The 24,193-nt window shown below is 39.0% G+C and overlaps 14 protein-coding genes across 14 annotated transcripts; 10 read left to right on the top strand and 4 right to left on the bottom strand.

Annotated features, from left to right (window-relative positions):
• The first annotated feature begins 60 nt into the window (after positions 1-60).
• Positions 61-2,473, top strand: SPOG_00614 (uncharacterized protein). Its single transcript, XM_013168789.1, has 4 exons — positions 61-306; positions 357-407; positions 453-706; positions 828-2,473. The coding sequence occupies exons 1-4, from the start codon at positions 208-210 to the stop codon at positions 1,375-1,377; spliced, it is 954 nt and encodes a 317-aa protein (XP_013024243.1). The 5' UTR covers positions 61-207; the 3' UTR covers positions 1,378-2,473.
• Positions 724-2,362, bottom strand: SPOG_00615 (pig-P subunit). Its single transcript, XM_013168790.1, has one exon. It carries the CDS (start codon positions 2,343-2,345, stop codon positions 1,749-1,751), a length of 597 nt encoding a protein of 198 aa, XP_013024244.1. The 5' UTR covers positions 2,346-2,362; the 3' UTR covers positions 724-1,748.
• Positions 2,474-2,573: 100 nt separating the features above from the next.
• On the top strand, positions 2,574-3,620 carry SPOG_00616 (exosome subunit Rrp40). The gene is made up of 2 exons (XM_013168791.1): positions 2,574-2,803; positions 2,950-3,620. The coding sequence occupies exons 1-2, from the start codon at positions 2,594-2,596 to the stop codon at positions 3,457-3,459; spliced, it is 720 nt and encodes a 239-aa protein (XP_013024245.1). The 5' UTR covers positions 2,574-2,593; the 3' UTR covers positions 3,460-3,620.
• SPOG_00617 (dihydroxyacetone kinase Dak1) lies at positions 3,594-5,706 on the bottom strand. The gene has a single exon (XM_013168792.1). The coding sequence runs from the start codon at positions 5,496-5,498 to the stop codon at positions 3,756-3,758; it is 1,743 nt and encodes a 580-aa protein (XP_013024246.1). The 5' UTR covers positions 5,499-5,706; the 3' UTR covers positions 3,594-3,755.
• A 694-nt stretch (positions 5,707-6,400) lies between these two features.
• SPOG_00618 (diacylglycerol cholinephosphotransferase) lies at positions 6,401-7,787 on the bottom strand. Its single transcript, XM_013168793.1, has 2 exons — positions 7,583-7,787; positions 6,401-7,535 (listed from the first exon to the last, which is right to left on the bottom strand). Exons 1-2 carry the CDS (start codon positions 7,717-7,719, stop codon positions 6,512-6,514), a joined length of 1,161 nt encoding a protein of 386 aa, XP_013024247.1. The 5' UTR covers positions 7,720-7,787; the 3' UTR covers positions 6,401-6,511.
• Positions 7,788-7,825: 38 nt separating this feature from the next.
• Positions 7,826-9,921, top strand: SPOG_00619 (splicing factor Sap114). The gene has a single exon (XM_013168794.1). The coding sequence runs from the start codon at positions 8,119-8,121 to the stop codon at positions 9,547-9,549; it is 1,431 nt and encodes a 476-aa protein (XP_013024248.1). The 5' UTR covers positions 7,826-8,118; the 3' UTR covers positions 9,550-9,921.
• On the top strand, positions 9,887-12,311 carry SPOG_00620 (cardiolipin synthase/hydrolase fusion protein). Its single transcript, XM_013168795.1, has 7 exons — positions 9,887-10,159; positions 10,209-10,262; positions 10,316-10,810; positions 10,876-11,645; positions 11,687-11,841; positions 11,880-11,971; positions 12,032-12,311. The coding sequence occupies exons 1-7, from the start codon at positions 9,909-9,911 to the stop codon at positions 12,120-12,122; spliced, it is 1,908 nt and encodes a 635-aa protein (XP_013024249.1). The 5' UTR covers positions 9,887-9,908; the 3' UTR covers positions 12,123-12,311.
• Positions 12,312-12,411: 100 nt separating this feature from the next.
• SPOG_00621 (O-mannosyltransferase Ogm1) lies at positions 12,412-15,349 on the top strand. Its single transcript, XM_013168796.1, has one exon. The coding sequence runs from the start codon at positions 12,538-12,540 to the stop codon at positions 14,974-14,976; it is 2,439 nt and encodes an 812-aa protein (XP_013024250.1). The 5' UTR covers positions 12,412-12,537; the 3' UTR covers positions 14,977-15,349.
• A 113-nt stretch (positions 15,350-15,462) lies between these two features.
• Positions 15,463-18,637, bottom strand: SPOG_00623 (DNA-directed RNA polymerase III complex subunit Rpc11). The gene has a single exon (XM_013168798.1). The coding sequence runs from the start codon at positions 18,249-18,251 to the stop codon at positions 17,922-17,924; it is 330 nt and encodes a 109-aa protein (XP_013024252.1). The 5' UTR covers positions 18,252-18,637; the 3' UTR covers positions 15,463-17,921.
• Positions 16,269-17,492, top strand: SPOG_00622 (serine hydrolase; the record flags this gene model as incomplete). The annotated part of the gene is made up of 2 exons (XM_013168797.1): positions 16,269-17,321; positions 17,379-17,492. The coding sequence occupies 2 exons, from the start codon at positions 16,269-16,271 to the stop codon at positions 17,490-17,492; spliced, it is 1,167 nt and encodes a 388-aa protein (XP_013024251.1).
• A 219-nt stretch (positions 18,638-18,856) lies between the features above and the next one.
• SPOG_00624 (40S ribosomal protein S15a) lies at positions 18,857-19,422 on the top strand. Its single transcript, XM_013168799.1, has one exon. It carries the CDS (start codon positions 18,930-18,932, stop codon positions 19,320-19,322), a length of 393 nt encoding a protein of 130 aa, XP_013024253.1. The 5' UTR covers positions 18,857-18,929; the 3' UTR covers positions 19,323-19,422.
• Positions 19,423-19,868: 446 nt separating this feature from the next.
• Positions 19,869-20,999, top strand: SPOG_00625 (COP9/signalosome complex subunit Csn4; the record flags this gene model as incomplete). Its single annotated transcript, XM_013168800.1, has 1 exon — positions 19,869-20,999. The coding sequence occupies one exon, from the start codon at positions 19,869-19,871 to the stop codon at positions 20,997-20,999; it is 1,131 nt and encodes a 376-aa protein (XP_013024254.1).
• Positions 21,000-21,266: 267 nt separating this feature from the next.
• SPOG_00626 (uncharacterized protein) lies at positions 21,267-21,632 on the top strand (the record flags this gene model as incomplete). The annotated part of the gene is made up of 1 exon (XM_013168801.1): positions 21,267-21,632. The coding sequence occupies one exon, from the start codon at positions 21,267-21,269 to the stop codon at positions 21,630-21,632; it is 366 nt and encodes a 121-aa protein (XP_013024255.1).
• Positions 21,633-22,271: 639 nt separating this feature from the next.
• On the top strand, positions 22,272-23,981 carry SPOG_00627 (DNA 5' exonuclease; the record flags this gene model as incomplete). The annotated part of the gene is made up of 2 exons (XM_013168802.1): positions 22,272-23,923; positions 23,969-23,981. 2 exons carry the CDS (start codon positions 22,272-22,274, stop codon positions 23,979-23,981), a joined length of 1,665 nt encoding a protein of 554 aa, XP_013024256.1.
• Positions 23,982-24,193: the final 212 nt, after the last annotated feature.

Below are 24,193 nucleotides of genomic sequence, written 5' to 3'. Positions count from 1 at the left end.
ATTTTGTGAAAAGCAGGTAGGTACCTTAGAAAGTAGGAAATATGAGTTTAATTGGGTTCATTTATGTTGAAAACGATTGTTCTTTTTAATTCTACATTTAAGCAACTTGTATCGACCCTACAGCCGCCCCCTGACAGCAATTGCATTGAATGCTACTTTATGCAGAGAACGCACGAAAACTGAACCACATTACTAAACAAAGAGAGGATGGATCTTTACGATTATATGAGTCCTAATGTTATAACAGAAGACCAAAATGAGGAAGGATATGTGAAATTAAAAGAAGAAATGGGCTCTGCATTGGACGTATGTCTTCATATTGCAAAACGTCAACGTTTCGAACTGACAATGAACAGTCCTTAACTGGAGGAAAATTCGGTCCCTTTTGGAGTAAATTTAAAGAAAAGGTATGCGAGATAATTGAGGGGAACTGGCTAACTTAACATATGAAGAGCGAAGGTTTAATAGATAATACAAGAGAGCGCGCGAATACAGGAGTGAGTAATCTGAAAGCACAATTTGGAGATGGAAATTCTTCAAATGCTACCCTGGAGAATATTCGCAAAGTGGAACAGTCAGCGGGTCATTACTGGAGTAGCCTTGGAACAACAGTCAATGGATTTTTGGACAAAGCGTTGTACATTACGCCAAAGGAGGAAGAAGAATCAAGACTAACCAGATCCAAGTCTTCTCGTGCAAATTTATAGTAAGTTAATTAATCTCGGCGTTTGCTGGTCTGTGGCTCAAAAACCATCTTTCATAATGGGGATGGAAATCTCAATTATTACATTAATTTATTCAAATACAGTAGTGCTAACCTTTCTTAGCCTAAGCCGCCAGGAAAAACAAATCCTGCAACTTATTGAAAACACAGACCTTTTTCGAAAGCCTGTGTCTGATGAAGCCTACGAAGACTGGGAAAAAGGTGTTTCCATTGACGATAAGACAGATGAGATTTCAGATCTTCTTCAAACGTATTCAAGTTTGCGTAATCAGATGGAAACATTAGTGCCGTCTCAAGTTTCTTACGATGCATTTTGGAAACGGTTTTTTTGGTACAAAGAAGAAATCCGACCAACGAAATCTATGAGTTCTATTCATAATGAAGAAGAAGAAATCTTTAGTTGGGATGATGAAAAAAGTGATGGTGAAGAAGACAAAAATACTAAGCATACAAGCGAAAGACATGGGGATGTTTCAGAAGATACCAAAAACGAGCTTGTTTCCGAGGGAAAGGCAAAGAAGAGCACTGAGTTGGACCCTTCTTCTGAGCATCCTAGTGAAAAAGAAGACCAAGAGACTCCGAACACGGACAAAAAGAACACGAAGCCTAATAAGAATAATCCTGAAGATGATGATGACGACGATTGGGAGTAGATTCGTTGTTTACTAGAAGTGATATAATTACTTTTTTCTTTTTTTTCGTTGTTACTAAACTCTTATCTTCCAACGTTCTGGACTATCTATATCTATTAATGAATGCCTTTGATGAAGTTTGTCAAAGGAATTATCCACTTTGGAGCAAGACCATTAGTTTCTACTTGTCCATCTGATGAATATATGTATAAAGGAAATAGTACGAATATTAAAAAATGAAAACCTAGCTTCCTACGAATAAATTATTGAGTTGACAGCCCACGATTCGTCCAGCACCTTTGTAAATATTTCATGAAATAATTGGTCATTAGGGGATAGTAGAAAAAAAGAAATTACCGAAAAAAATGCAATTTGGTTTCCTGTAGGAATCTTTACTTCGCGTTTGCCGCTTCGTATCGTTGACGATTTACATCGCATAGGCGAAGGTCGACAACACGACCACAAGCCGCTCCATCCTCTTCTCCAACTAGGGCATACTGATCTACTAAACATTCTAAGCTATTAAGCGGTCTTGTCAGCACCTCGGTGTTGTAAGCACTCAAAGCAACATGGATATATATGACCAGCACCAATATCCAACTTGGAATGGCGAGTGCCCACCAGCGGGAAAGATAGGAATGGATTTCCAGGTAATTTAACACAGAAGATGGAAGGATCGACCAAAAGACGAAGAGGCCAAAAGCAACCATTGACACCAAGTACAAAACAAACCCATAGTACTCATAAGTAGGGACCTTAACCATAATGTCCCAATCTTGCTGATCCATTTCAGAGACGTCAATTTCGTCTCCTTCAGGTGTCGTAGACCGTGCACGTAGCATTGTAGTCAATGAAGGAGACGGCGGAATCAGCATGGGATGTCCATAGAATGGTGGATCGAACACTGTATTTGAGCGACTGTCATTAAAATCATCATCCACAGTCATGTGAAGTCCTTCTGATGGCGAAGAGTACTGATTCCCCGCCATTCAGACATATGTTTATAATGGTTCATGTCAATAGGAGATGTGCCATAGTATCCAAATAACGTAGTCAAAGATAGCGTGCTAGTAAGACTTTACGAAATAAAAACAGTGCGATGGGATGCATTAGAACCTTTTAGGAAGATGTTGCTTAGCTTTCAGTATAATGATTACGTTTGGAAATGATAGTGCTGCGTACAACGGTATGTTGAGTCCAAGGTAAACACTGCAGGAAAGAATCTGGAAATTGCAACATGTCAGAAGTGGAAGAGTCGGGTCCTGTATACTACTTTCCAGGAGACAATGTAAAGCTGTCTACAGTCGCAGAGCAAGGAACTGTCCGACTAGGCCCTGGCTTAGTTCATCAAAAACACGACCAGGAAGATGAAATTAAGGTATCTCGCGCTGGCTTTCTGCATCAGGGAGCCAAAAATACTGTTTTAGTGGACACTAGAATGAAAAGAGTAAGTAAAAAAAAATTTTATACCAGACGAGGCGAACATTATGGCTGTGAACGTTCATGAAAGACAAGGCAAGACAAAGCAAAGCGGGCGCCAAATGTACTTATTTTACTTTAAATTTTTTGATTTCCATGCTAACTCAATGTTAGTATGTTCCTGCTATGAATGATCAGGTCATTGGCCAAGTTACTTCCCGATTTGCTGAGGGTTACCGGGTGGATATTGGATCAGCACACAGTGCTCAATTGAACGCATTGGCTTTTGAGAACGTTACTAGGAAAAGCAAGCCAAACCTAGCAGTCGGAAGCCTAGTTTATGCTCGCGTATCTTTGGCTGACCGCGATATGGAACCAGAGCTGGAATGCGTAGATGCAACAACTGGAAAAGCTGGTGGCTTTGGAGAATTGAAGGATGGCTATATGATCACTGGGTTATCTTTATCTCATTGTAGAAACCTCTTAACCCCTAAAAACGCACTTTTGCAAACTCTCGGTACCTATGTTCCTTTTGAAATTGCTGTTGGAATGAATGGACGTGTGTGGGTTCACTCTGAAACAATCCCGACTACTATTTTGATTACCAATTGCATTAAAAAGTCTGAATTTTTGGACGATGATGAACGGGTTCAGTTAGTAAAGTCTATGGTAAAAAATCTTTAACCTCTCACTAGATTCCGAAAAGAGCGTTCATTGTACAGTAACATAAATGGTGATGAATACAATTGTTTCAATTCTCATGTTTTCCAAATGTCCTACTTACCTACATTAAAGAATAATTTTTTGTTTTAAATTCGCTCAAAAGACAATAGACTGTAGAAACCAATTCTATCTATAAGTATTTCATTGAAAGTATTATATCTTATCTACATAAAACTAGAATTTGTCTAAACTATATATATGAACATCTAAATAATAATAAAATAATATAACAAATAACGGCTACAAATATTGCTTGCTTATTTGGCGAAGCCTTCTACGATTGCGGCAACACCAAGAGCACCAGCATCGGGAACCTTCACATCACCGCCAACATAAACAGCACGACCAAGCTTGGCCTGTAAATTTGCGGTATTGTCAGCGCCCTCACGAGCAGTCTTAGCAGCAGTCTTGACATTGTCGGTTTCAACAAAATTTTCAACAAATGGAACAAGAGCATCGCACATGGTACGGTCACCAGGACGAGCAGGAGTATACTTGAATAGTGTGTCCATAGCAGCCTTCAGAGCTCTGGACCACATCTTCGTGGAAACATCCTTCTTTTCCTGTAGGTGGTCCTTCACTCCCTTGGCAAAGCCATGGAAAAATATGGCATACAAGGCGCCAGAGGTACCATCCATATTGTCTTCAATGACGTCTGCGATATCACGAACGAGACGAATTGGGTCGTCACAAAATTTGTCAGATTTGACAAATTTGGCGACACCTTCGGCGCCCCGCTTCAATGTGGTGCCGCAATCGCCATCGCCTGCAATTGTATCGAATCTGGTGATCTGGGGTTCAGCATCAATCAAATTCTGCATGGCTGTAAGGATAATCTTGCGAACTGCTTCCTTGTCGATTTTCACAGGAGATTGAATATCACTATGAGCTTCCTCTATGCTGATGTTGCCAATCTTGTTCTTAGATTCAAGGCTAGCAGGTTGACAGAAAGGCCAGCCAGGAGCCTCGACGGGTTGATCGAGCAGATCTAAGAAGGAAAATTCTTGGCCACCAATGTTTACGCGATCAGTCGTACGGAACAAGGTGATACCAAAACCAAGACCGTTCAAACTAGTGGTAAAAATCCCAGCATAAACACGGACTGGATGAATAGAATATTGCTTGGCAAGAGCCTCCTGCACTTTACTAGAAATAGCACTGAATTCAAGTAAGGACAAGCCACCAAGGTTATTCATAAGTAAAACCACCTCGTCTTTACCGTCAATTTTGACGTAAGCACGATCCTTATCAGATTGGTCCAAAAGTTGTTTTAACATTTCAGAAACAAGATCATCAATACAGGGTATAGGAGACATACGACGGCAACCAGGTTCATTGTGGATACCCATACCAAGTTCCATTTCATTGTGGGCCATGCTTTCATCTTCAGAACGAGGACTTTGTCCAGGAACATGGACATGGGCCAATGAAGCACCAATACTGACCATATTATCGTTAGCAGTACGAGCAAGCTTAACAAGAGTTTCTAAAGGAACACCGCGGGAGGCAGCGGCACCAGCCAACTTGTGAACAAGAACAGTACCAGAGAGTCCACGACGACCGACCTTACCACTCTTGGCACGGCCTACAGAGACATCATCACCCACGGCAATTAGTTCAGCCTTTCTTCCAGCAGCTCTTTCTTTTTCCACGGCCATCGCAAAGTGGAGAACGTCACCGGTATAATTTTTGCAAATTACCAAAGTACCGGCTTCCGACTGCACTTGTTTGATACCGGCATTAATTTGTTTAGACGAAGGGGAGGCAAAAATAGAGCCAGAAATAGCGGCCGTGAGCATCCCCTTGCCAACAAACGACGAGTGGGTGGGTTCGTGCCCCGCACCCCCGCCAGAAATAACACTCACGTTTTTCTTATTATAATCGTGGTAATAAACGAATTTTCCTTCTTCGTGAACACTAAGTGTCTTGTTCAAAGAAGTCAAGGATTTGAGGGCCTCGACAACCAAAGTTTCAGGGTCGTTAATAAAGTGTTTGTCCATTTTTAAAATGAAATTATTTTTCCAAAATAAATAAAGTGAAGAGATACTAAAAGATTGATATTAATCCAAAAAGATAGAGAGAAATAAGAGAAAAAGGAATGTAGGATTTTTTTGGGGTGTTTTTGGTAAATTTTTTTTGTGTAGATAGGATAAAGCGCGCTGTAGTACTAAAGTGGTTGTTGTGTGAATACTTAAAAGTGAGAGTCGGGTCTGTTTATATAGATGAACAACCTCATTGACCCATCAATTATGTAATGTCCTTATTAGCCCTACCAAAAGCTTATTTTGTAACGGAATGGATGATGCAACCGTTTAATAATATTTATAGCGAATAAAAACAATTTTTTTATGAAGTAAAACAAGCACAAGTGCGAATAACGGCTCGACGCGAATAGCGTTAAATTATGGAGGGTGACATAACCAATGCAAAGTATGCTTTCAAAAACTTATTGTAAGCTTTTGATAAACGCAAATAGCAGAGTCCCCAGTAGAAGCGCCCGTTAAAACAAACTTTTAAAACCTTTGCGACTTTGATTTGTCAAGCTTTAATCTTAAAACAAGAAAAAGGAGAATGTTCTCAGAGGCTCAGATTTTCTCCACAAAATAAACTTTAGAGGACCACCCCTCTCTTGAACCCCTGCAACTTCATTGAACGCAAGCCCTAACTATGAACTCTAATTTTGGTTTCTTTTGCACGTAAATGTAATGTAAACAAAAGGTCAATAAGTAGTCCTTCTACAAAACCCAAGCCTTACAAGGACATAACTCACAGGATATCAAGTTGGAAGACAATCGGTACAAGAGTTTGTTCATATTCATTGATTTGTTTGTTAGTTCTAGCCTAGATGGATGTATGGATGAAGATGAAGAATGATTTCAAGATAAAGACGTAAATTTAATAGGTTATTATAAATCTTTTTACGTTGGTAAGTCACCTACAACGAACGAGAAAAAAATAAAGGTAAAATAGCCGAAATAAAAAATTCCAGCTTAGGGGAATTATAAAGGATACATTATTTTTTCTTTTCTTCTGGCTTAGGACGAAGTCGTAAGCAATAAATCCCATACTCCTCCGTGATAGATGATACAATATGGGCAACAAAGTTGCCATAGATACCTAGTCCAAAACCGAAGTACGCAAATATGTATTCCTTTTGATAGTTTTTTAAAATTCCGAACGTATAGGCGTCCAAGGCATTTACCACAAAAGGAAGAATCAAAACATTCCAGTAAGGGAAGGATGATTCTGTGACATGAGAGACAATAATGACACCGACAGAATAGGCAAAGATGATCGCGTTTAATAAATAAATAGTGACAAATTGCTCTTCAAAAAAGTAGGGGTATTTCACATAAAGCAAAAAGACGGCAGTCCATTGTACAAGATAAGGAGAAAGTCCAAGCAAGGCCTTGCAAGCGCACTTCTGTTGTTTTTTCAAAGCACGCAATGCATTCCAAATGCTCTGAAAAACATTCGAAAAAAGACCAACGCCTAAAAGCTTAAAAAGACAAGAGCCATACGTATAGTAAGGAGCTAAAGAACGAAGGAAACCAAGAGACTCTGGGGTAGGACGAAGCCTTGTCCAAAAACCATCACCAGTATAGGCAGTAATAGCATACAATCCACAAACCAACAAAATTCCTTCGACTGGACCAGATACGTAAGACAAATACAGGATGCCCGTGTGATATTCTTCCCAAGTAGAAGTATAAAAATAAAACAGACTAGCACACTGAGTAAGGATGGACATTGGAAGATTTAGTTGAAGTAATTCTGTGGTTAACCAAACTTCCAAGCTCGTGTTGATGGCATCGACACCATGATCAAACAGTTGGCCAAGTGGAGAGGAACTATTGGTACGGCGTGCCTGAGAACCATCAATGGCATCAAAACTTTGGTATAAAAATAGACCAATAGCCCAAGAGGCGTACACCCAGCCAGGAAACGCGTCCAATCCGTATCCATATTTGTATACGAGCATGGTTATGACATTCACGGCAACAAAACCCAATCCCGTCAAGGTAATCAAATTCGGACTATTCACGAAGATGTTAGTTTTTCATTCCTTACTAATTCAACTTACGCCATGGACAATGGAATTATTTTGAGCAACTGGCTCCACCAGTATGGCTTCAACACATGCCGAGACAATAAAGAATTATCAACGCCGATATATTGATAGTTATGGAGGTTCTTTAATTGACGTCTATTTAAATGCATGTTAAAAACACGCTCTTCGGGTGTTTATGTGAAAGAACGGGTGTTTTGTAAAAATGAAAAGGTTTCGTTACTTCTCGAAAAAAGTACAAAAACCGTACTTCCTTCTTTTTGTCCGAAGGGATGCTTTAAATAAACTTTGTTTTTTATTTTATTGGTAAAACTCTCTAAAAGCAAAATTCATCTAACTTCGTCGTAAAGTATTTGACCTCTGATATTCAACTAACAGAGCCATTACCACGCGTCCACTTGCTTCTTAAAGACGATATTGTTCGCGAAACTTATCATTTATTTGGCTTGTGTTTAGTTATATAAAATTAATAGAACATTTCTTTGGGCTTGGGTTTGGTATTCTGTCTTAGATTGCATAAAATCTAGCAATTTACCATTTTTGTCGTGGCAATGAGTTCCACACCTGGATTGTCTCCATCTAATCAAAATGATACAAAGAAAGATGGTGTCTTGGGTCTTCCTACCAATGTAATTCTTCCTCCGCCAGAAATTCGAGAAATCATTGACAAATCCGCTGGCTATGTTGCTAGAAATGGCCCGGCGTTTGAAGAAAAGATCAGACAAAATGAGCAGAGGAATCCAAAATTTGCTTTTCTACAAGTGGACGATCCTTATTACAAGTACTATCAGCACAAGCTGGAGGAAGCCAGACAAGGAAAACTAAAAGCTACTTCTGGACCCGGACAGGGAGCTGCTAACTTGGCTCGTCCTATCACAAAATCCATTCAAACTGCCCCTCCCGCTCCTCCTCCGTATTTGTTTTCAGAACCCTTGCCTTCTATATCAGCACAGGATTTAAACGTTCTTCGACTCACAGCTCGCTACGCAGCAATTCGAGGGCCCTCATTCATTGCTAAACTTTCACAAAAAGAATGGGGAAATACTCAGTTTGATTTCTTGCACCAAAATCATGCACTTTATTCTTACTTTATGCGCATAGTACAACAATATTCCTCTTTGGTAAAGAATACCCTTCCACCTTTTGAACCTTTGCTTCGTCAAAACATCCAGGATCCCTACAGCGTTCTTACGCGAATTCAGCCTAGGGTAGAGTGGCAGAAGTATCAAGAGACCCAAAGGGAAAAACGCAAAGAAGAATTAGAGAGGGAAAAGATTGAATATGCCCAGATTGACTGGAACGATTTCGCGGTAGTAGAAGTCATTCAATTCACTGAGGCAGATGAAACAGCCAAACTTTCCAAACCTACAAATCTGGCTGATTTGCAAACCGCTACATTAGAACAAAAGTCTGCAATGTTCACTATGCCTGATATGAATTACACAATTGAAGAAGCTCCCCCTACTTCAGCTCCATGGGAACCTTTGAATGCACCTGCCAAAGCAGAGTTTGGCGTTGCAATGCCTTCGTCTGTACCTTCACAAAGGACGTCTGCAGAAACCTCTCCCTCACCTGCAGTGCAACCTTCACCTATGGGTGCACCTGCATCTACTCCAGCGCCCATCCGTGCTTCAAAACCCGCCAAATCTGTACCCAAGGCATTCCAGCGCCATGTACCTTTGGAGCGCAGTCCGTTTACGGGTGAGATGATTCCAGCAAATGAAATGGGAGAACATATGCGCGTTCACTTGTTAGACCCCCGCTGGCGTGAACAGCGGAAAATTGAAGAGTCACGAAGATCTACACTTAATTTGGAAAACGTTGACGTTGCAGCAAATATGAAACGATTAGTCAGTAACCGAACTGATATTTTTGACGTACACAACGGCATCGAGATCACTCCCGAAGAAGTTGAACGAAGGAAGCGTGCAGCTACACAAAGTTCCTTTGGTGCTACTCTCCCTCCAAATAAACGTCGCTGAGTCTTCTAAAAATTAATTACAAAATGTATTTATAGTTTATGACGGCTGAGCTATTACTTGTATAATACTACCGACTCCTTTTTATCAATCTCACTTTGTATCCTGCTCATAGTATACATTCTGCTTAGACTATTTTGGTTTACCATGAAAGATTATTTGGTTATAACAGAACATGTTGTATCCATGAATAGCGAACTTTTGATAGAAGTAGCAAAGACCGGCTTTCAATGTTTTCATAAAACAAAGATATTTTAAGATAATTCATTTTAATTCTCTTCTTTCGAGCTTCCAATCCTTTTTGTCTGTAAATTTCTGACTAGCAAATATGAATGAGTTCACTAATTATCATATGTGAAATTATGTATACCCGTGAAGCGGCCCCGTTTCACTACACACTAAAAACCATACTGAAGAGAGATTTACGAGTAAAAATCTGGGAAATTAAATCTATTTCTGGATATATTTTAACCAACTTCTTCATGTTTCGTGCCATTAATCATAGATACTGGCAGGCTGCTGCTCATCAAGCGAAACATTATGCAGTTCGTCGTTTAACAACAGAAGTGCCGGTTGCTGGAGGTCGAGTCGCTGATGTAGCTTTCGCATTTGAGTAAATAGTTTTTTTGTGTCTTAAAGAATTGAAAGCTAACGCCGTAAAGTATTGATGGTGTCCTTATTCGAGGAGGAAAGGGCTTGACAGAAGGAACAAAAACGTATGCTTACCTTCCTAATGCCAATATTATTTATTTTTTTGCTTACCTGTTAGTTTACGTTATCTTCAAAAGCATAACATTCCGTTCATTTTGCTCACGAATGGAGGTGGAATGCATGAAACGACACGGGCTGAACGCTTGTCCAACCTTTTGCAAGTGAACTTGAAGGAAGTGGACTTTTGTCAGTCGCATACTCCGTTCAAGAATCTTAAAGATAAGTATAAGCATATACTCGTTCTCGGAGGAAGTGATGACAGCGTACGAAAGACAGCTGAGATGTATGGCTTTCCAAGCGTTATAAATGAACTCGATGTAATCGCTAAGCGTGGTACTCCCTTTTGGCCCTTTACTTCTTTTACAGAAAACGATTTGAAACAGGCTCGCGATTTCGACCTGAACCAACCTATTGAGGCTGTATTTACTTATGTCGATCCAGTGAGATTTGGACTTGATTTGCAACTTGTTATGGAATTGGCTCAATCGAAAAATGGAATTCTAGGTACTGTATCTGAAAAGGGCGACGAAGGACCTGACATTTATTATTCAAAGTAAGCTCCCAAAAGACCCAACATGGTGATTTCAGTTTTTTACTTCTAATATATTAACCTTTTAGCTCGGATCTGGTTTGGCCAAATGAATACCCACTTCCTCGATTGGGACAAGGCGCATTTGCTTCTTGTTGTGAAAAGATTTATAATGAGCTTACAGGAAAGCAAATGAAATTGACAAAGTATGGAAAACCACATAAGGTTACTTATGATTATGCAACCAACATCCTTGAAGCAAAACGAAAAGCTTTAAGTATTCCCAACTCCCCCAAGGAAATTTTTATGGTTGGCGATAATCCTGAAAGTGATATTCGTGGAGCCAACGCCTATGGATGGACAAGCATCTTGGTTCGTACAGGTATTTTCCAGGGCGCCGATAACAGTTCGAAATACCCTGCTAAACATGTTGCTAAAAACGTTTGGGAAGGCATGCGATGGGCTCTATCCCGGCACGTGCCTGGTCCAAAATTGGATAAGACAATGGGAGGTATTCGTGGCTTCCATAATTCGTCCAAGCCACCAACCAAAGCAGAAAAACGTAATGAACTAAAGGGCTTTCAGTTGCCCATTCGTGAGAATGTATTTACATTGCCTAACATGCTGACCTTGTCAAGGCTTTTCTCAGCTCCACTGATTGCGTTTCTTTATGTGAATAACTACGCCAAAGCTGCTGCTTGTTTGTTTTTGTATGCTGGGTTTACCGATTTGGTGGATGGGTATCTTGCTAGAAAATTTCAGTTGCGGAGTTTTGCTGGTACTATTTTGGATCCACTTGCTGACAAAACATTAATGACATGTTTAACTCTTTGTTTAGCATACCAAAACTCAATGCCTGGTATGTTCTTAGCTTCGTTGACTTTTTATTGACATTTGCAGCACTATTAGCTGGTTTAATAATTGGAAGAGATGTTTTACTTGTGTCCATGGTCAGCTTTCTTCGCTATCTAGCTCTCCCGTCTCCAAAAACTTTAGGGCGCTATTTTGATTTTAGTCTTCCCACCACCGAATTACGGCCCACAAAAACCAGCAAGGTATTTCAGAGTCAGTTTCTTGTTGCTAACGAATTTAGTGGAATACTGCTTTTCAGTTGATGTTACTTGGTCTTTTAATTACTGAGCCAATGCTACCGATTGACATTGATTTTGCCAAATCCCCTCTATTGTAAGTATTAATATGTCTGACTGAGAGTTATGAGGAATCTAATTATTCACATATGTTTAGTTATCTGGTAGGATGTACAACAATTGCATCCGGTGCATCCTATATTTTTAGTCGCAACACATTTCGTATTTTGACTTCAGCGAAGAAATAGCTGTTGCAATTCAAAAAAAATTGAGTAAATAGAGGGTATAGGAAGGTGGAATTTTTTGTATCTACTAAAATTGAAGATAAAAACATTGCATTGGCTTAGATAAAAACGAACCAGATATTTGATATGATACCGAATGACTATTTTATTTTTAATAATGCCTTGACAAATGAATATAATGAACAATCATAGAATTTTGTAACATTCTTTGTATTTTTCTAAGATCAACTAGAAGTAGCAACTTAATGTTACTTGGTACATGGAATTTGCTCAGACTATGAGTATTATACTACACACACTTACTTTTTAGTCTTTGTCATAGTATATTTATATGACACCTTTGTTCTCTCTCTTAGCATAAATATCAAAAGGAATATTGCGTAAATAACAGCGTTGATTGGAGCGTATTTGCATAAAAATGGGCAAGTCGACACCGTCTGCTTTGCAGAGCGAAAAGCAGAAAAGAAATATTCGTGATGTGGAGCTTTCGCGGCCTAGAAAGTTCTTTACATCTAGGGATTTTGGAATTGTTTTGTTACTCTCAGTTGTTGCTTTCGCTGTTCGAGTTCAACGTTTAATGAATCCTTCTAAGGTGGTATTTGAAGAGTTAAGATACGTGAATTATGCCGTTGACTATGCATCAAATAAATTTGTAATGGATGTTTATCCTCCTCTTGGAAAGCTATTATTGAGCTTTGGTCTAACATTTATGAACTCCAATCCTGATCTTACGAAAGTAAGTCATCCAGGACAGGAATTCCCTTCTTTCGAAACTGCGAGATCTCTTCGCCTCATCATCGCTGCATTTGGTTCTCTATTGATCCCTTTAATGTATGGTAATGTGTATCTTTCCTCAAACTCAAAAATGGCTGCCTTCATGGCTTCTGTTTTTGCTATCTTTGACAATGGATTGATTACAATGAGCCGTTATGTAATGATTGAAATCCCTACTTTATTTTTTATGGGCTTAACTTCTTTTTTCTGGATGTACTATGAAAACCAACAAAAATATCCTTTTGCCCTAAAATGGCATATCAGCCTTCTATATACGGGTATCAGTCTTGGCCTTACAATTAGCACAAAACTTTCAGGACTGTTTACACTATTTTGGATATTGGTTTTGGCACTTTTCCATCTTTGGAATTTGATTGGTGACCTTACTGTTCCTATTACTCGTATTATTCGTTATGGTTTTAACTACACATTCTATCTTATAGGAGTTCCTATGGTTGTGTACTTGGGTATATTCGCAGTTCATTCAAAATTAGCCTATAAGTCTAATATTTATGATTCATTTTTGACCCCTGAGTATAAGTATTCTTTGGAGGGTAACGATTTTGGAGAAGAATATGCAGATGTAGCATATGGTTCTTTGGTAACAATCCGCAATGCAATTCCTGAACATGGTTACTTGCATTCAAACGAACTCGTGTATCCCGAAGGCACCAAACAACAAATAATATCATTGGTGGATCATCCTAATCAGAATACTCTTTGGATCATTGAGCATGAGAATGCTGCTGATAATGACCGCAAAAAAATTGAATTATTGAAGGATGGTAGTATCGTTCGTCTTCGCCATATTATGACAGGGAGAGCTTTACATTCTCATGATCACAGACCTCTTGTGAGCAATCATGATTGGCAGCTTGAAGTTTCTGGTTACGGTGGCTTTGGTTTCGAAGGAGATGGAAATGATTTATTCCGTATACAAATACTTGACCGTCCTTCTCGACATGCTTCTTCCAACGGCACCGTTGAAGCATTTAATACTTATTTTAGACTGATTCACGTATTTACTAACTGTGAATTAATGACTTCTCACCGCCGTCTTCCTGACTGGGGCCAAGACCATCGTGAGGTTACATGCTGTCGAAACTGTATTGAGCGAAGTACAACTTGGGTCATTGAGTCAAATTTCCACGATGCCATGCCGTCTGATGCTAGAAAAACGAATTACAGGAAGCCAAGTTTCTTTGAAAAATTCATAGAAGCAAACAAGTTGATGTGGTTGAAGGACCGAAAAATGGGAGATGGACATGAATTTGAAAGCCATGCTTTGACATGGCCTTTCTTGTTAGGACCTTTGAGATTTATGTCGGATCAGAACCTCCAAGTTTACTTCATGGGTAATCCAGTTGTTTGGTACAGCGTAGTGTCCCTAATTGTTTTCTTTGCGTTGGTAATGTTGTTTTTCGCTGCAAGATGGAATATGGGATACAACGATTGTGGTCCTAAGTTTTATCATCATTCGTATAACATTGGCAAATTTGCTCTTGCCTGGTTTATTCACTGGGCTCCTTATATTCTTGAAACGGATCGTGTATTTTTATATCATTACCTTCCAGCCTTGTACTTCGGAATTATGGCACTTGGTGTAGGCTGGGCATTCGTTGGAAATGTGATTTTTGAGCACCGTCCAGCCTTTTCTTTCGTTACAGCAGCCTTCATTACATTGATGTTTGGTGTTTATTACCTTTATAGTCCTTTTACCTTCATGACCCCTTTAACTCAATCGTCCTGCCAGTCCCTTGAATTGAAAGGTTCTTGGAATTTCAGATGCAATAGCTACATGGAATCCTTATCCCAATACAATTCTGGTATAGTAAATCCAATTTTCTATGAGGAAGCTGCTCCCCATCCATTTGTGTATAATGGTCCAGCTGAAAATTCTCACTCAGACGTTCCTCTAAAAGAGAACCTTGCAGTATATTATCCAGCTTGGGATGCTCAAGTTGAGATGGGTTACAAGATTGCAGCTGAAGAAAAGGCTGCTATGGAAGCAAAAGAAGCAGCATCAGCTGAAGCCGCTTCTATGTCTTCTGACGAGACTTCACGCAGTGAGCCATCAGATTAAGTGGGCGGCTAAGCTCATAACGATATAATAATAATTGACCTTTGAGTAAAAAGAAATTTTGAAGTAACTAATCAGTTACGAATTGCTCAAAATCTGGATTTACGATTGGTACTATTGCAAAGTACTGTTCTTATTTATCTTACAAATCAAAGTAATTACTGGAAAACTTCTCTTATAACTATTAATGTAGAATTTGGCGATCTTTTGCAAACAAACGGACTGTCTATCTATAGGTAGCAGGATGAGGTTGTTTATTCTTATCGATTTTGACTTGACACATTTATATCTGTTTGTAGATGTAATACTATTTTCTTTCTTTATGTGAAGGATACGCTATAACTTAAAAACCTCTAAAACTAAACTGAAACTGTATAACGATGACTCATAAATTCACTAATATTTTGAAATGAATGCAAATGTTGTGATATAAATTATGTATGTAATTTACATTGTACATCTACAAGAATCATTTGAGCAACTTTTATGCTTGAGACTCACACGAATCTTTTCTTCTTTTTTTTTTGAGAAAGTTCCTTTTTATCGAAATTTAATAACCATAACATTACGAAATACCTATAAGTATACATTTACTATTGCTTGATTCGTATCGATCGATCCACTTGGATACTTGGGAAATAACCTGACTCGCTCGTGGGAATTGGGAATCAAAAAGTGAATAATGTTGTGCTCATACTTCAAAATGAAGCAACCTCGTTGTTTACTTTGTAAGTAATTATCGATCAGAAAACGATGAAATATTATCAAAAGCTTTCTTTGCATTACTTGATAAAGCATGCTGAGAATTATAACCAAGAGAACGGACTTTTGATTACCGTAGTAAGCGAATCATGATTTGCACTTTTATAGTCGAAATCGATATATTCAGTTTATAATTTCATTGAGACATCTCTACCTTTTGAATTTTCGTAAGAATTTGTTTGTTTACAGACTGCATAATGTTACCTTCAGTTTCCAAGTAACAATACAAAATTTTCCAAAACACCAAGTACACGAACCCAAGTTTGGGCTCGTGTAGACACGAAGCTTGTTGGGCAAGATCGAACCATCCATGCGTTCATTTGCCTTGTGCTAAATGCTATAAAAGGGCTTTCTTACTTTTCTCCCACTTTGCAAAAGCTGAAACTTACGCTTGAATCCTGACCTGTGTTTTTTTTGCTCTTTTCTTTCACTTTACAGACGATACCCTTTCAATGGCCTCAAATTTTTCAACAAAAATTAAAGTCCTTTGCCTGCATGGTTATGGCGAATCGGGTAACCTTTTGTCGGTAAAAATGCGTGCACTGCGCGAACGTTTAGTCGACGATGTCGAGTTCTATTTCCCCACTGGTCCCATTGAACTTTCGAATGACAAAGGTCAAAGTGATTACTCTGATGAAGACTCATTAGACGGGTCCTCTATCACTTGGGGATGGTGGAGAATTGATGAGTATGGAGATTCCAAAACTTTAGAACCAAAGACCTCATACGAGCACTTGGCTTCCTACATTCGCGAGCATGGCCCTTTTGACGGGATTATGGGGTTTTCTCAGGGAACAAATTTGGCAGCCAATCTTGCGACCTTTGTCACCCTTCCGAAATACCAAAATTATTTCGGTCAAAAGCCGTTTCGATTTGGCATGTTCTTTAGTGGATATTATCGTGCCTTGGCTATCGATGGAGAAACTCATATAATGAAAATCGAAATGCCCACACTCCATTTTCTAGGAAAGTTTGATAACGTGTTGTCCACCGAAAGCTCTACTACCTTGATTCGAATCTGTGAGGATTCACAAGTGTTATTCCACCCTGGTGCCCATCATATACCCTCTCCTATTGCTTATGTAGAAGCCGCAGCTGACTTTATAGACTTTTTTGGCCGCGAAGATTGGCCACTCGTTTCGAAAAATATATCTCTAATTATTCCTACACCAAAACCCAATTCCCTTACTGTCTCCCAGCACACTAGTATGCATCATCTGGGTAGCAACAATAATCATCTGGAGAAAGAACTTATTTCAAAAATCGTGTCCCGGACCTCCAAAAATGGAGTCAATATCGTTCTAAGCAATCTTCAAATGTTTAATGAATATGAAGATATCCTGAAAAACAAAGTGTCTTCACTCGTGATTACAGACGGTCAAGAGCCCAAGTCCTTTGATGAATCCGTTCACTATGTTTCTACGTTCAAACAAGCTCTTAACAAATTGAAGGCTAGAGAGGATTCGATTGGCCGTATCTATGTTATTGGTGATAAAAGGTTGTTGACTTTGGGCTTGATGTGTCGTTGCACGAAGCGCATCATAGCCGTAACGGGCGCCAAAGACAAGTTTCAGATGGATCCTTCGGTAAACACCGTCAGTCACACTGTACCATTTTTGGAGTATAGCAAAGAATGGTTACAGGCCAAATCGTCTCAGATACGTCAGTGGACTGGACAAAGCCGTTTAAAGCATTTGAGTACTGATGAATCCGGCGAACCCGTGACGATGAAGCTGCAAATGTGGGAACGCTTATAATCAGCACTTTATGAACCGTGCTTGATACGTTGCATTCTTTGAAATGTTCTATTCATGTATTATTAGATCTTTAGAAAAGACCTCCTCAGTCCCAAATCTTTTTTTTTTTCGTCCGATTCCGTTGGATTGTTGTTTGACTTTGATTTTTGTAATTATTAGAATATTGTTTGACGAAATACACATATACCTTGATATAGACTAAATCCTCCTACCTCGTCTATAGGCAGTAATGTTTTTCCTTTATCAACTCAAAAGGACTCATAAATATTATACATTCATATTGTATATTATACAGAGAAAATAACCCATGTAAACAAGAAAAAGGAAATAAAGAAGGAAAAGGCCAATTCCACCTTTCAAGTACATTTTTATATCCAAGGATCAGCACCGATAACCATTATTAACTTTAGGTAAATACCAAAACCATTTTTAGTTTTCACGCCATTGAAATTTGCACTTGGTACAACGGTAGAAAGTACTCATTGGCTCATCAGCACTTCGAATTTGAAGCTGGAAGAAGTAAGCACGATTATTGTCACATTTGCTATTGTCACAGGCCACTTCTGTTTGTTGGTTCGATTCAAATGCTTCATCACCTCCTAGCACATCGTCAATTTTCTTTTGTGGAAACTCGTGTCTGCTATAAAGCAGAGCTGAAATAGGGAATTGATAAGGACATGTTTTACAATCAAAAGCATTACGCCCTTCCTCATCAATGGCTATAACAAGATGATTTCCGCAAGTTGGGCAAAATTGCATACTATTTTCAGGCTTCTTTCTCGTGAACAGTTCCTACTCAAATTCCTCTTTCTAAATTATCGTCGTCTCTATTTTCTGAACGTTTCAAGGTTTCGCCTCTTCTAAGGCCATGTACTATGGAAAATCCATGATTCCTGCCAAATAAAAGAAAATTGCACATAGTGAGTCATAGCGTCTGTTTACCAAATACGCGTTAAACGTGTAAGCAAGCGGTTTTCCAATGGTTTCGCTTCATCATCAAAGAAACAGAAAGGTTTAAGGAATGAAATTGAGTCATTGTTATGGAATCGTCTTTCAAAACGAATGGATCGCTCCGTTATGTTGGCTTCACGAGAGATGTGAAACCATCAACTTATCTAAAAGAACGGTAAGTCCTTTTACCTTCGTTCTCTTTCTTTTTGTTTTTTCCCCATTTATGAAACTTCGTTGTTCCAAAGACACTCCGTTTATGCCTGCAGCCTTTCACAAAACTCTTGTTCCTTTGTTTTTGTTTACTAATCTTTCACGTTGCTGTTCGGTATATTACTATACTGGGGCTGTCAACGTGCAGTAAGTTGGCTACCATGGATCATTCGACTGCGCAAAGTCAGACTCCAACAATGTGACTGTTTTTTAGGTGTGAAATTATTGACTTCTTGCCGTAGAACTTCCTTTCTCCATACCAAGCAATTTGCAGAAATGGTTCGTCAATCTGTCCTCTCCGACTGTTTGAACAACATTGTTAACGCTGAGCGTCGTGGACGTCGTCAAGTGCTTATTCGTCCTTCCTCCAAGGTCATTGTCAAGTTCTTGACCGTCATGCAAAAGCATGGTTACATTGACGAATTCGAGGAGATTGATGACCATCGTTCTGGCAAGATTGTTATCCAATTGAACGGCCGTATCAACAAGTGTGGTGTTATCTCTCCCCGCTACAACATCAAGATCAAGGATATTGAAAAGTGGGTCAACAATCTCTTGCCCTCTCGTCAAGTTGGTATCATTGTCTTGACTACCTCCCGTGGTATCATGTCTCACAACGAAGCTCGTGCCAAGGACACTGGTGGTAAGATCCTCGGTTTCTTCTACTAGATTTAGTCGCCGTTCTTTGCAAATAAAAAGCCTTTGACAATCTAGTCTTCATAATTTTGTTTGCAGTTTGTTTTCTCCTTTGGTTGTAGATATCATGTAGGGAAATCATGTAGTATGAACATGTAGCTTTTGGTGAACTTTACTTACTGTGAGTAGTGGGAATGAAGCTGGACGTTGAAAATGAAAGCAAGTATTGCTGTGAAATTGAAGATGTACCATTTCCTAGCCTAGACAGACTATTACTGAATGGAACACCAGAGAATTTTGGGGCTTCTTTGTAGGTTCTTGTTCTACAGAGTAGATTTTGGATCCGTCTTGTTTTGCCCAATCTACTTTTCATAAATCAACGAATTTTCAATAAAAGATTTGCTGTAGTAGCTGTGGTTTCTCGTAGAATAGATCCCACGATAGACTGACCATTCTGCTAATGCGATCAAGTTCTCTATAAACAAACTGTACATGAACAACACAAAATCCATTTCATCTGGAGAAACAGGGAACTTTTCATTATAGTTAAAAGGAGAAAAACAATACTAATTAAAAGCGATGGATGAAGTCTTGCATTCTTTCCTAGAAGGGAAGCTTTCGAAGGAGCAATTTCAGGAAATGTTCGCTTTACATTACACAAGCGAGCAACAACTGCACGTGGAGTTAAGGAATTGCATTCAAATATGTATCCAATCTGGTCGAGATGAGCGGACGTATGAAGCTGTTCATCATTTATTAGACATGGCAGCTGGTATATCTTGCCTCGCACTTCGAAAAAACCTGTTAGAATATATGTATGCGCAATTGTCGCCGTTAGAAGGAATTAGAAGTGAACTATTAGCCAAATGCTGCTTGCAGCTTGCTGCTGTTTTTGATGCCGAAAACGATTACGAAAACCTTTGCGCCGCTTTAGAGACGCTAGAAAAGCATGCAAACCTTGAAAGTGACTTGGAACAGCTGTTACTCTTAAGGATTCGTCTAGGAGAAAACTACATAAAGCTTGGTAAGCCAGAGAAGGCGATTCTATTAATGCGAACAAGTATGCCTATCGCACACAAAACGAATAATCATCAACTCTTGATGGAACTTCAGCTGTGCAATGCAAGGGCTTTAGATGAAACGTTCCAGTTTTTGGACGCCGCTAGAAGCTACTATAAAGCCCTTCAATACAAGGTGCCTGGGAATGAGATCGTCTTCATCGAAAACTTAAGCCTTGCTATACAATGTCTGATTTTAGCAACGCCTTCTATGATTGTTTTACAGTTTTTACAAGAACTTTCCCTGCTTCCAAATGTGACGGAATTGCCGCTATTTAATTTTATCAAAAAATATCTTCAAAGAAAGTTTATCACCCTGGAGGATGCAAACTCGATTTTACCTTTCTTACTTCCTCACCAAGTTCAGTATATGCATACGCTAATCGCTAACCCTAAGCATTTTCTGGAAACAAATCTTCTTTTTGTATCCGAGTTCTATGAAGTTGCATCTTTGGAGAATCTAGCAAATTACTTCCACATAACGGTGAAGGAATTGGATGCCGTTTTGGCAAATATGATTTTTCAGCAACGAATTCGGGCATCCATTGATCAATTTGCTGGCTATATTACCTTTCTTCCTGATTCCGAAAAAATGTTGAGTCGTCCTAATTACATTGAAAATATTTCACAGATATTGAATCAATACGGATAGGTTTTATTTCTCGATATGCTAATACACAACGCCTGTAGCGGTTTGGTTCAACTCTAGAGGTTAGGAGAAAGTTCAATTTATATTCTACTACTGCTTGTTTATTCGTTTCCTGTGTATATAAAATCCTCCTTATCAAATATGAAAAGATTGTCCTTATCAATGTTTTTTCCTAGACTTTCTTTGACCTCGTTTGTTCCAAGTCGGACGGGTCATCATTTGTTTGTTTACATGAACTTGTCTACTGCACTTACACAAAACGCAAAGCAAATGGAGGATTTTGAGCTAATTCGAAAAAATGAAGCAGATCCATATTATTTTAATCCTTGCCTTAAGTTTGAAGAGCACATTGTCGATGGATTTCTTTCCATTTGCAAGGCTCCTCCTCCCTTCTCCTTCGTTGCTTCCCAGGCTCGTAATAAGCAATCTGTAGGTGCAGTCACTACCGAACGCTTTCCTGCTTTAACTAATGAAAGATTTTTTGGAAATAAGAAAACCCCAGGCGTCTCCGACTCACAAGTGTTTTGCTCTATTGAACCTCAAGAATTGCCCTTTACTTTCGAAAGAGACACTTCGAAAGCAAAGCATAAAAGATCTCGAGCATTGCTTCTCAAAGACAAAAGAGCAAGGTATTAACTGGATTTTCCTATAATATTTACAATAAATCACTTTCCGGATCTTTCAATTTCGATTCAATAGCCATGTTTACTATTCATTCAGCTAATAGCGAAATTGTTCAAACTCCTAAATCGAAATTAGCGACTCCCAAGATGACGCGCAATTCAATTTGTCCCTAAATACTCTTTGAAGTTTATTTTTGACCTTTAAACATACTCTTTTTGGGAGGGATTGTTTCTGTTTATTATAAGAAAACCTTTTTCGAGGTTTTTACTGCTTTTAACGACTCATAAAGCAGTTTTCCTCTCAGACCTAGCTGTCCTTTCTACAACATAACTAGTAGGAAGTTAGGTTTTTACTACCGAATTAGAGCTGTTCCTTCCTTTTTGTTTTACTTTCTTAAATAATTAATTAAAAGCATTTGGAAATCTTATCCCAAAAGAGCCATTTGTCGCATTCCCAGTTTTTGTAAGGACTACTATTTGTAAAGCTTTATTTCCTGAAGCAAACAAAGCGAAATCTCATTTATCGCATTGGTTTAGCGTTAACTGGCCCAGAAGTAATCCTTCTTTTTTGAACTGGTATCCTTGAATTTGTTTTGGTAAGGTGTCGTAAGAAAAATAAATAAATCTCACGGTCCAATCTCTATACGGTATCATGAGCAAAAGAAAGACTTCCACCATCTTGGATTTTTTTCAGAAAAATAACACCGGTCGCAACATTTGGGGGAATGAGGCTGCAGCAATTGAGGCATCCCAACAACAGGGTAAAGCAAAGACTTCCAGTTTTCAAATTGAAGAAATTTCTCCCGAAGCTTTAGAACGATTTAATGATCCTTCGCTAAAACTGGAAAATGTGGAACCTCCTCAATGGTCGCCTCAAAGTGAAGCTGGTTTTCTGGAACCTTTAAAGTCCTCTAGTTACGAAAATGAAAAGGTCAGTATGCCAGAGGTAATGCTTTGCCCTGTTTGCGAAATTAATTTTTCGGCTCTTTCTGTTGAACCCAATGAGCATGTGAATGCCTGTCTCGATGGCCGAACGCCCGAAACTTTTGCTAAAAATGCTAAAACGAAACTATCTTTATCCTCCGCGAACACACAAGAACCGGATACAATCGTTGTTGATCCTAGAAACACGCCTTCCTTGGAGGCTGGTAAACTCGCGAAAAAATCCAGCCTTGTTCCTTTTTATAAGCTCATGCCATATAGTATGCCGTTCGCCGTTGATGCTTTCAGCTATGGAGCTATTGACGGTGTTGAAGCTTACTTTTTATCTCACTTTCACTCTGATCATTATGGTGGATTGTCCTCGAAATGGGAACATGGACCTATATATTGCTCCGAAGTTACCGGAAACTTACTTATCAATGTCCTTCACGTGGACGAGAAGTATATTCACAAGCTTTCGTTAAACGAGCCCCACAACGTCCTTGGTGTTACTGTTTACCTAATTGACGCAAATCATTGTCCGGGTTCGACAATGTTTTTGTTTGAAACTCTTCATGAGAATAAGACAAAGAGAGTCCTTCATTGTGGTGATTTTCGAGCTTCTCGGTCACACGTTACCCACCCGGCTTTGCAAGATAAAACCATTCATAAATTGTATTTGGATACTACTTACCTAAACCCGAAGTTTACCTTTCCTTCACAGAAAGACGTAGTTGATGCATGTGCTCGCAAAGCACTAGATGTAAAGAATGCTGCCAACTCGAGATTGCTAGTTGTTGTTAGCACATATAGTATTGGCAAGGAAAAGGTTGCCATAGCCATAGCGAAAGCACTTTCCTCCAAAATTTTTGTCGTACCTAGAAAACGACTTATTATTCAACAGCTTGGTAACCAAGAATTGCTGGATTTGTTAACAGATGACCCTAGCCAGGCATCAGTTCATATGGTAACTATGGGTGGTATACAACCCAGCTCTCTTTTGGAATATCTCGAGCAACATAATTCATTTGAGCGAGTAATTGGATACCGGGTCACTGGATGGACGTTTCAACCCCTCGAAAAACGAGCTGATCTCAGCAGTAACCTTGACTCTATTATTTCTCGGCCACCACAGTTTGTGTCTCATGACTTGCGTGCAATGAGAGGAGCAAGTGACAAAGTTGCTGCATTTGTAGCTCCCTACAGTGAACATTCTAGTTTTTATGACTTGACTATGTTTTGTCTCAGTATGAATATCCTCTCCACGATTCCTACGGTCAATATGGGTAGCGAGCGATCTCGAGAAAAAATGCAAATTTGGCTAGACCGGTGGGCATGGCGCCGCAAGAAACAAGGCTTGCTTTCTTTGGACGATATTAAATGGTAACATTTCTAGAGGATAAAATTATTATACATCGGTTTACATAGGGTTACACATTAGAGGAATGAAGATATAGCATCTAGCATATTGTATGAAATAGATAAAAAGTTTTACAAAAGGTAAGGTTTCTAATAAAGAAAATATACTATTTAAAAACCAGAAAGGATACTTATTGTATTCAGAATAACTAGTAAGTAAACTGTTGATGGAAACAAATCATACATTGTTCAGTTCCTCTCTATATTCAATGACTGCATAACTCGCGTTATTAC

This window comes from Schizosaccharomyces cryophilus (assembly GCF_000004155.1).
Source record: "Schizosaccharomyces cryophilus OY26 unplaced genomic scaffold supercont4.5, whole genome shotgun sequence".
NCBI lineage: Eukaryota > Fungi > Ascomycota > Schizosaccharomycetes > Schizosaccharomycetales > Schizosaccharomycetaceae > Schizosaccharomyces > Schizosaccharomyces cryophilus.
Note: the sequence above shows the minus strand (reverse complement) of the source record. Positions and strands in the feature narration are given on the sequence as shown.